The sequence below is a fragment of the Zonotrichia leucophrys genome, chromosome 2 (genome assembly GCF_028769735.1).
Source record: "Zonotrichia leucophrys gambelii isolate GWCS_2022_RI chromosome 2, RI_Zleu_2.0, whole genome shotgun sequence".
In the NCBI taxonomy this organism is placed as follows: domain Eukaryota; kingdom Metazoa; phylum Chordata; class Aves; order Passeriformes; family Passerellidae; genus Zonotrichia; species Zonotrichia leucophrys.
In genome coordinates, this window is record NC_088171.1 from 91,769,078 (window position 1) to 91,779,226 (window position 10,149).

Here is a 10,149-nt window from a genome sequence, read left to right on the forward strand (position 1 = left end):
AGACAAACCTGGTTTGGTTTTGTCTTCCTTTCTTCTTTTAAGACACTGCCTTGAAAACAGTATTTCTGAAATTGCATTTCTAACATGCAGTATAGTCAAATCACAATTAGAAGTACAGTCCTTTGTGCTAAATGTTTCGATATGAGATCAGCATTTCTAATACATAGGCAGAATTGCAGTGTCTAATCTGGGTAGTCATTTATAAGATTCAGAATATTTAAACATTTTTGGATGGAAAAGAGAAATGGCAGAAAGTTAAACTGTGCACTAAATTGCATTAGGAACTTCAGTATGAATACTTTTGCTCAGATTCTTGAAGTGAGAAATGGAAATGGGACTAGAATCTCATTTCTGATGCTGTTCACAATGAACAGTGTTGTTTCCTGGTTTGTTGTTTTTTTTTCCTGCACGCATTACTGAACCTAATTTGCCCAAGTACTCCCACGAATGAATAGCAGCAGGTTTTCGTCATAGTTTTTCAGAATCTCAGACAAGGCTCTCAGCTGAGCACTGGGATTATCCAGCTTCCTCCTGTGCCTCACACCTCTCCAAGTTATGACACCAATTTTGTGCTACTCCTCTGCAGTCCAGTGGTTTCTGAATGTGGACTGTGCCTCCCACGTCTGATGATTTTGCTGTCTTTGCACAGTGACAGCACCAGCACATGAAATTAAAGCCAAGAACAGCAAATAATTACGAAATAAATTATGAATTACTGCCTAAGTGTGTCATGCAGCTGGCAAGCCCTGCCTTACCAGGTAGTCCGCTCACATCAGTACCACTAATTATGGGCTAATATTTGGCTTGCAGCCAGACTTATATTTCGGATTGTTCATGACTTAAAAAAAAAGAAGGAAACCCATGAAAAGATCAGTGTCAGTATTTGCTTACAGCTGCTTCTCCAGAGTGACACAGAATAATGGGCAGCCTCCTCACAGCAGCATTCATATGGGTTGTAGCCTATGTCAGCTTGCTATTAGCCAAATCAGCATCCCTGTTATATCAGTACCATCAGTGATAGAAAAATCAGTGCAGGAGTACTTGCTTAGGACTTTTAGTCCTGAGTATTATTGAGGATTTACAGGGTAAAGGGAAGAGACTGTACTGCATTAGGAAGTGGAGCCTGAGAACTGTAGATGAGGTCTTTTCCTTGCAATTTCAGGGCATCTGCACCTACCATTTCAGGACAGACAGATCAGCACAGGTTCTCAGTTTCTGCTGAGAAGTTTGTTTGAACCTCTGGAACTCTCCTGCAAAGTCTTTCTCTGAATATAGAGCTGCCTCTTTAAGATTTGCAAGTAAAATTATTACCAATTCCTTTTATTTAAAAATACTATTTTTTGTTTGAAACAGAAGCATAATGCAAATCTGAAAGCATTAAAGCCAGTCAAACTAGATTCTGAGGTAAGATGGCATCATTTTAGTAAAAAAACTCCTTTCATCTTTTTATCTTGTCTGAACAATGTGTTTTTAAGTGCCATAAATATGCTTGCCATTTACAGGAACAGGCGAAAATTGCAAAGCTTGGATTAGAATTGCATCTGCTCACATCTGATGTGGATTCTGAGACAGAGAAATGGGAGGACCAGGAGAATGAGATTGTGCAGCATGGACAAGGCATGTCAAGTATGGCCTACTCCATGTATTTATTTACCAGGTAATTTGAGTACACATGGCAAATTTTGGTGGGAAAAAGAGCATTAACAGTGTTTATAAGAAAGAACAAATTTTCATTTTCAGAGCATAATAATTGGGACTGTTTTAGAAAGGAACTTGATTCTGTCTGTAGACTTTATAAACTTTTGTAAATTTCTGAACTGTTTAAAAAACCCCCAATTTTAAACACCACTTTATTTTTAAAGGGCTTAACATCTGTTTCGTTGGAGGGCATCTATTTAAATGTCTCTTGGGTACGGAAAACATTTTAAGAATCATGTTCATAAATACTTTGAAAATTAAGGGAATTAAAGTACAAGTATATACCTGTAGATGAGATAGAACTGTAGATGAGAATTACTGATCCTTGTACTGAAAAGTGTTTATCTGAAACTTGCCTGTGCAATGTCAGCTTTCTTACTTGAAGAATTTAGGTTTGCTTGGTTTTTTCACCAGAGCTGAGATTTCTTTTTTGTTAGTCCAATAATACTCATTATGCCAGAGATGTGGATTTCTAGTCTTGTTCAGCTTATGAGAACTGAGCCATTGTTAATTCCCCAATAATGCTGTAGCTACTGAGGTGTTTGTATAATATATTTAAGTCAGTTCTTGTAGGTAGTTGTGTCTAGTATCGTCTAAAAGACTGATATTTACAGTTCACTGGTGTGAACTGTAAGATGTTCAGTGGTGAGACTTTTTTTAAATAGTAAGCAATATAATCTGCAGTCTGTAAATGGCATATCTTCTGCTTTTGTTATTTCTCACAGAGGAGAAGGACTTCTGAAAACTACTCAAGATTTATTTCATCAGGCAGAGGTAATGTATTTTTAACAAAATAGGACATAGACACTCTGAGTGAAGCCAAACAGGAACTTCAGTGTCTGATTCCTTACACATAAGTACAATGTACCATGAATTGACTGGCAGTTGTAGACTTTGAGCAGCCTAACTCTGATACATATTCTGAAAGTGAGCTTCCAGTGTTCCAGTAATAGCTTCAGACAGGATCATTACACTGATAGATTCCAGTGGGAGGAGGGATAGCAAATTGGCATTATGGCAAATAGAGTGGACTTCAGCACATCTGTAATATTTGTTATGTCACACAGCTCAGTCCCTGGTTAACAGATACTAAATCCTAGTCTGAGCAGCAGGATTTTCATGGGAAAGAAAAAAGATGTAAAAACTTGCACAGTGCAAACAGAAGGGCCCAAATGAAGGGATGTGGAATGCTCTTTCCAGAATGCATACCTGTGTGTAACAGACTTGTTACCTTTGAAAGGACAATAAACAAAGAGGCCAGGTGTCATCACAAAACTTTTGTGAGCTGCCACGTGCAAAAAATAATTGGAAATTGGGGGTTTTGTTATATGTAAAGGGACAGCCTTTAAACTCCGCTTATCTGTGAGGATGGCAGTTTGCTGTGTAGTTGTTATTTCAGAAGTCACTGCAAACTGCTGACTTGTGTATTGTAGATGTATACAATTATTACAAGTATTTCCTGCTACCTTTTTACTTAAATGCACTCTATGGAACCAGGAGGGAAAGAGCCTTACCTTCTGTTGTGATTCATTTTGTTACATGCTTTCTCCTCCTTTCAGATTTTTGCCACAGAGGGCACAAAGCTTGCCTCAGCTCTTCATGCTCTTTCTGATCAGGTGATGTATCTTATCACATCAGTGATACTGCTTAGAAGTTGCTTGTGCTGTCTTCTCCCTTAACTTGATGCTGGAGTCTTTAACATAGAGTTATTTTGTCTTCCTGGACAACATACCAGGTACGTGATGATGACAAGCCTTTGCTTCTGTTGGAGGCTGAAAAACTCATCACTATGTGCAAGCAGCTCCAGGCAACAGCTAAAGCTTCTGCTCAGGGTAAAAGTGCTACATTTACAAAGGTACAGTAAAAAACTATATATATTTCTCAAAGTAACACTTAACTTGTTTTGAAATAAAGTAATTTACTAATTTATGCTCCAGTTAAAATATGGAATTAGGTTGCAGTAGTACTGTAATCCACTAGAATGCCATTCAGATAAACAGGAACTGTAATTAGGTGTACCTCAGTATGGACTTCAGGGATCAAAATTTTAATGAAGGTAATATGTATTTCTGCCACTGTAATAATTACTGTTATTACTGTTACTGATGCTTAACATAAATGTAGCAAATTCCAAACCCCAACTCCACTACTGAAACACATTTGATTCTCAGTAGGCAGCATCTACCCTGGACTGCTCAGGTTTTTCTCTGATATTCATATTTGCTATAAATAACTACATAGACAGTGAAAGTTTCATCACTGTTAACACAAGAAGGAGATCTGCAAAGATCAGAGGGGATCAGTATCCCTGAGCCAGCAGCAATCAATTTGAGCAAGACCATTTCCATGCAGCTGGATGTTTGTTTGCACATGGCTGTGGAAAAGGTTTTTCAGTTTTACAGCAGGTGTGAAACTGGCTGAAGCATGCAAGCCACTCAGAACCAAACTGAGCACCTTGGGGCTACTGCATGGTTTGTTTTACACCCTCTGAATTAAATGGGAACTCCAGTCTGTTTATACAGTGATGTACCAGTACCTAGCAGTAACAGGTTCTCAGATTAATGTCTGAGGGCTCAGACTTGTGACCCGAGTGTTAAGATTTAAGATAACTTTTAGTGTAACATCGAACTGAGGCTTAAATGATGCTTGGCTCTCTAAATCATGCTGGCAAAAGGAAAAGCATGAAGAATTTTGATGATTCATGCTTAGATCTTAAGAGCTCCTTTCCAAGAGACTTCTGTTACTGTTTAATATAATATTCTTAGTAGTTCATCCTCTTGGGATGTGTCTGCTCAAGTTGTGCTTAACAGAAGGGATGCTCTTGTTTTACATGTACTATACAGAGAAGTTTAAAAAAAGTAGGCAAACCCATTTGATTAGGAGATATTTCAACAGGAAAAGTATTACTTAACCCAGTTCAAAACAGATCATCTCATGCCAAAAACAACTGCCTAACACAAGTATTGAGTAACAGGTATTACTCATTAATTGTCTTGTTTAGGTTGATGCATGCATTCTGAAAACAAGGAATGTGATGACTCTGTTATGTCAACTTCTTCCACTTTGCTGCAAATTACTGGGAAAGGTGAGTACTAGCTTAATCTGCACTATTTAAAACTTTTGAGGTTTGCTTGCTTGGGTTGGTTGGTTGTTTTTAAGAAATCTTTCTTATATGCATACACAGAATAAAGCGGGAAATGGTTGTCTTAAGCCTGCTCCACCATGGAAAGAAGACAGAATACGAACTGGTACAAATGCACGTACTCCAGAAAGAAGAGTGGAGACATTTGGCATCAAGTCTTTAGAAAATCATGTAACAAACATGACATTTTTAGAGAGCAAGTAATCACAGCCCTGAGAAATGCAGGAATTCCCATTTGACAATAACACTTGCTGAAGTTTCAATACTGCTTTCATTTGTGGAAAGTCAAGCCAGGTTAATTTGATATAAAACTGTTGACCTTTGTCACATCTAATAGATGTCCCATTACTTAGCCATTAAAACACAAGCCAGTCTAAATATTCTGTATTTTTATAATGTGAATGCCTTTCCTATGCTCGCTGTTGATACCGATTTTGTAATCATTGCTTCTGAATGTCTTAATGGATGTGTCAACCCAAAGATGCTGCTAAATAGACATTTTACATACAGACCCCTGTGCTGCATATGCTACATGTAACACTACTGTTGAAGTCTGTACACTCATCTCTGGCCTATTTCAGTCTGTGTATTTGATAAAGCAGAAACAGGAATATAGTCTGAAAGGCTGTGGCCTGAAGCACTGAAATGTTACCTTAGTTACAAGTTATACCTGCAATGAAGTAGTCTTAGGAAAAAAAAAATCTCTTTCAATCGATTCACCTCTGAATTTTAATCTTTACAAGATTTATCTCCACAAAAAACGTATTTCTAAGTGATTAGTTTCGACTTAAGCCCTTTTTCTTTTACCCTATTTGTAGATGGCAGTTGTTGCTTTTTTATTAAAACTTTCTGAGCAGAATTTGAGTTGCCTGTAGAACCACTGAAGTATTATGCAGACTTGACATTATGCCATGTAAAATTGAAGAAAATAGATAGTGATTATTACAAAATTCTGTACAAAGGGCATTATTTGACTTCAGGATACCATGAAAATACAACTTGGTATGAAATATGTATTTTTAAATTTATCTGCTCTTTGTACACAGGCTTTTGTTGCATTTTTGTTTTCCATTCACCTGTGTCAAACTCCATATTGTATTAGTTTAGCTAAATTACATGATAGCTAAATACTATGATTTTTCTGTATGTACTATGCTTGCATTAAGCAGAAGCAAAGCTGATTGTGGAACATAAATAATCTCCAACATGTCATTCTGAGCTTATTTAAAAACCTGTAGTGTTAGAATTCAGAGAAAAAAAAACTTCACGTCAAGTTTTTACAGAAATTTTAATATACAAACTATTTTAACTGGTTTATTCTTTTACAAATCAAGGAGTTTAGTTCCTTTTAAAAACTGGCACTGGGCCTTTTCCATACTATAAAACTCACAGTGTACAATAAAAGTCACTTATTTAGTATCAAACACAGATGGGAAGTGTAGAGTTGATTTCACGAAGCAGAACTGCGGCGTTTCATCAAAACTTCCTCGTACTCCTTCGGCGTCAGAAGTCCCTGAGTTATACTCTTGCTTTCTTCAAATTTGGGTAGAACCACTGCAATGTACCCCTCAGTTGATGGCTAAAAAGTGAGACTGAAGTTAGCAGTGAAATAAAAGCTGAAAAATAAAGAACAAGAAAGTGTCTTACCTTTTCTTGCAGAAGAGCGGGATTGCTAAGGATGTTCTCATTCACCTCAATCAGCCGCCCTCGTATGCAACTGCAAAAGTGTTCAGATTCTGTACATGTGTGGGGTATGGCAAGGTAGGGAAAAAATGGGAAAAATCTTACCTGTAAATAGTGTATTCCTCTCCATCTGATGAAGATATCCTGCACAGAGGGGCAAGTTCTGTTAAAAACTGAGCTCCCTGCATTTGGAAAACAAACAAACATGTCTGTGGTTTTAATTACACGGGACTTGTAAAAGTATTACCATCAGCAATGTCTAAAAGGAAGGATGTGTGATAGTTACAGGTCATTCCAAGTTCCAGAGCTGTGCTTCCCTACAGAAGGGAAGATGCCAACTTAGTTATGTGCACAAATCAAACAGAAGCTTGTTACAAGCCTACAGATTTAGTCATAATTGAGTTTCTTGCAGACTAGCAATCTTGTATTTTGATGAGCCAGGGGAGAGAGGAGAGGAACAGCACCATGGATTTCAGTATAGCAAGTTCAAATGCACCTTCAAAAACCCACTACACTGAACTGCTCCATCTACTCTCTAGTTTCCAAATCCTTCACATCTTCTTGGAAATAAACCTCCATTATTTCAGGGATGTTTATGTCCCTCTGTACACTACCAAAAAAACTGCTAGAAGCGAGTGTGCTTGAGCAACACTGGAAACCACCAGTGCTGTAGGAGCACTGCAAGACCCTGGCTGGGACAAGCACATCTTGAGGAAATCTAAATTCTTCAAGTGCAGAGGGGCTGGTTTTAAGTGAAATACAGAAGTAACCTGCTGGGTTTCTCTCCAAGAAAGGACAGAAAAATCTCAGGCAGTGTGAGAGATTAAAATGAAAACTAAGGAAACCAAAAAGCCATACCCTTTTTGACTTCCCAGAGACCTTATTCTGAAGTCTGCTACAGTTTGCACTGATTTGGTAATTAATGTTTTTAATTGTTTTCCCACTTTGAAGAAGAGGGTGGGCTTCTGCCAAGGTGATGACACAAATTCTGCAAAAAAAAAAAGAATATAATTATTCCACTGTAATTTAAGAAGCCACTCCTTCGTGCTCTAAGCAAATCCGACAACCTCCTCTGCCTATCTTGTTTGACACCTGCTGTACCAAACTGAACGAAAATGGCATTCTGACCTAAAGCCACTCCCATGGAAAATGCTTCATTTTGAGATACCAGACTGGACTGTCAAAAGCCCTACACTTCTTACTGAAAGAAAACCACTGCTTTTAAATAAGCCAGTACTGTTTTATCTGTTGTGCCCCATGAGACCATGGCTGGTTCATTTCAGCCAATAGTTGAAGTAGACACTAAGCTTAAGATAAGTAAAGCAAGGTGTACTTTTGTCACAAAATGTAACACAAAGGAGTCTTTCTCAACAGCTAAAGGCCCTGTGCAGTGAACAGCTGAGGAATCCTTCGGTGACCTGGGCCTTAGTTAACTTGCTGCATTTTTTCTAACAGAGAGTTATTTCTGACCATGACACTGCACAGTTTGAGATGAGCCCAGCTGAAGAGACCAAGCCTGCCTGGCCTAGAACCATGCTTAATGCACAAGCGTGACTTGCCAGTAACTGAAGGGAGGGGAAGCTATTCTGTTTGAGAGTATAAAACCTACAGCAAGCACCAGAATCAACACAAGAGTGACTGCAGAGAAAACCAGGGCACAGAACCAGATCTCTCCCTGCAGATGCTGTATCCATCTCCCCACACTCCTGTGGAGTTCTGGCTGCACAGCTCCCACAAGAGGGAGCTGGATCCTGGTAAATGCATCCAGCAAGTTCTAGCAGCAAAGCTACCTCCCTTCACCCCAGCCGCCTTCTAAGGGGAAGATGACAAATTGTCTTTGAGCTGTCACCTGATGGAGCTGAGACCTCGCAAAACAAAAAAGCAAGAGACAACTTCACACTGCATAGAAACAGCAAGCTGAGCCACAGCTCCATACATAATAATGGTCAATTACTTTACAGAACATCTGGCTAAGCTGCTGTGGAATCCAAGGGTCCTGATAATTCAGAATTCAAAGCAGGAGAACAGTCTTCACGACAACTGAACAGATCAGTGGCATTTAAACTTGTTTATATCAGACACCTGAGATTAGTAACCTTATATTCAGTATTCAGTACAAATGGAAGGGTGTCCTTCCTTGCTGTTACTGTCACCTGTTATTTGAAGGTACTCTGGTTTCCCTTTTGAAAGAATGGAGGAAGGAAACAGCCACAGAGAAGCTCCAACTCCAAAGGCTGCAGCAAGGTGATGGTTCTGCCCTGTGCCAAGCATACTCTTCCTTTTACTCTGAATTTCTAGAGCAGGCAACTCACCAGGAATGCAAATGCTGCCTCACCTTCCCTCATCCCATAAGCCACTGGCCCTGGCAGTTTTTGTGTGGATAGCAGGTTCTGTTCTTCCCTCTGGGACTGAGCCCAGAAATGCTCCCGATGCCCTAAGAGGCTGCAGCAGGGGGAGGTAAGGTATGGAAGGAGACTCCACATCAGGTACAGGTTGATTTACTCCATATAACTGGATATGTAGCTACATCCAAGCACAAGTAAGACACTTTCATATCTTGCCTTCACCATCCATTAGTACATGTGCATGGAAAAGTAATTAGGTTTTATCTAGAAAAAGCTAAATGTTTGTTCAAATGGAAGAATTTCTAAATCAAGTTAAAAGGACCCCTTCAAAATGTCATTTCACAAAGGCCTTTTGGAATGTTTCTCTGCTGCTACTGATGATCACAGAATCAATTAGGTTAGAAAAGACCTCTGAGATCGACTCCAGCCTATGACCGAACACCACCGTGTCAACTAGAGCACGGCATTGAGTGCCACCTCCAGTCTTTCCATGAACATCCCTAGGGACAGTGTATGGGATCCTTTCAGCAGGAGAGGGTGCAAGGGAGCGAGGGCAGCACCACGGGCCCTGCTGAGCAGCACGAGGGGCTGTGGGGGGCCGTCAGGAGGGAAGAGCCCAAGCCTCTGTTTCTCACTGGAGCAATTAAAGGATGGGGAGGCCGATTTGTCACTCTGCCCTCCTCCCACCTTCCCGGACAGCGCAGGCTCGCCCGGTGCTGCGTCCCAGGCCGACCCTGCCCATGTCCCGGCTGCCACAGCCACCGCCGCTCCCTCCGGGCGCAGGCCGAGGCCGCAGCCCGAGGCTCCCCGGGCACCGGAGCCCCGCCGGCCACTCGCCTGTTGGAGTGCTGCAGCACGCAGAAGTCCTCGCACGGCCGCCCCTTCACGTCTGCAAGAAGGGCACAAAGAGGAGTCAGGGCCCCGCCGCCCCCCGGCCCAGCCCAGCCCTGCCCGGCCCCGGCGCTACCTGGCTTGTACCAGCGGGTGAAGTAGCGCTCGGCGCCGCCCGGCCCCGCCGCCCCCTCAGCCATGCCCGGCCCGGCCCGGCCCGGCCCGCCGGCGCAGCGCGATGACGGCGGGAGGCGGCCCCGGCAGCCCCAGCCCGGCCCTCTCCCCGCCCCGGCACGGGAAACCCGGAGGAAACCCTTGCATCCATTATCCAGAGTAGCCAGGCACGTTAAAAATTGCTGCTGAAATATATACACATAAAAACAAAGGGCTGCTTAGAGGCACTGCCCCACCAGTTTGCCAAACCTTCCGTTTTGCTACCGGTTTTTTTTT

At 41.3% G+C, this 10,149-nt stretch overlaps 2 protein-coding genes across 2 annotated transcripts in view; one reads left to right on the forward strand and one right to left on the reverse strand.

Annotated features, from left to right (window-relative positions):
- The window catches only part of CTNNAL1 (catenin alpha like 1), a 57,659-nt gene extending 51,181 nt beyond the window's left edge, over positions 1-6,478 (forward strand). The window contains exons 13-19 of the mRNA XM_064705664.1: positions 1,354-1,404; positions 1,503-1,657; positions 2,424-2,472; positions 3,258-3,314; positions 3,434-3,553; positions 4,700-4,783; positions 4,883-6,478. Coding sequence (XP_064561734.1) covers positions 1,354-1,404; positions 1,503-1,657; positions 2,424-2,472; positions 3,258-3,314; positions 3,434-3,553; positions 4,700-4,783; positions 4,883-5,044 — 678 coding nt within the window. The 3' untranslated portion in view covers positions 5,045-6,478. The remainder of the gene's footprint in view (positions 1-1,353; positions 1,405-1,502; positions 1,658-2,423; positions 2,473-3,257; positions 3,315-3,433; positions 3,554-4,699; positions 4,784-4,882) is intronic.
- Positions 6,110-9,922, reverse strand: ABITRAM (actin binding transcription modulator). The gene is made up of 6 exons (XM_064705666.1): positions 9,836-9,922; positions 9,706-9,757; positions 7,382-7,511; positions 6,629-6,705; positions 6,488-6,557; positions 6,110-6,419 (listed from the first exon to the last, which is right to left on the reverse strand). Exons 1-6 carry the CDS (start codon positions 9,897-9,899, stop codon positions 6,291-6,293), a joined length of 522 nt encoding a protein of 173 aa, XP_064561736.1. The 5' UTR covers positions 9,900-9,922; the 3' UTR covers positions 6,110-6,290.
- Between the last annotated feature and the right edge of the window lie 227 nt (positions 9,923-10,149).

What these genes read in the sequence shown, in the direction of transcription:
- ABITRAM (XM_064705666.1), bottom strand. Translation starts at nt 9,899, where the DNA reads ATGGCTGAGGGGGCGGCGGGGCCGGGCGGCGCCGAGCGCTACTTCACC. An exon ending in GAGGAATACACTATTTACAG is followed by an intron (nt 6,558 to 6,628) that starts GTAAGATTTTTC and finishes ACACTTTTGCAG; the next exon opens with TTGCATACGAGGGCGGCTGA. An exon ending in CCGCTCTTCTGCAAGAAAAG is followed by an intron (nt 6,420 to 6,487) that starts GTAAGACACTTT and finishes CTCACTTTTTAG; the next exon opens with CCATCAACTGAGGGGTACAT.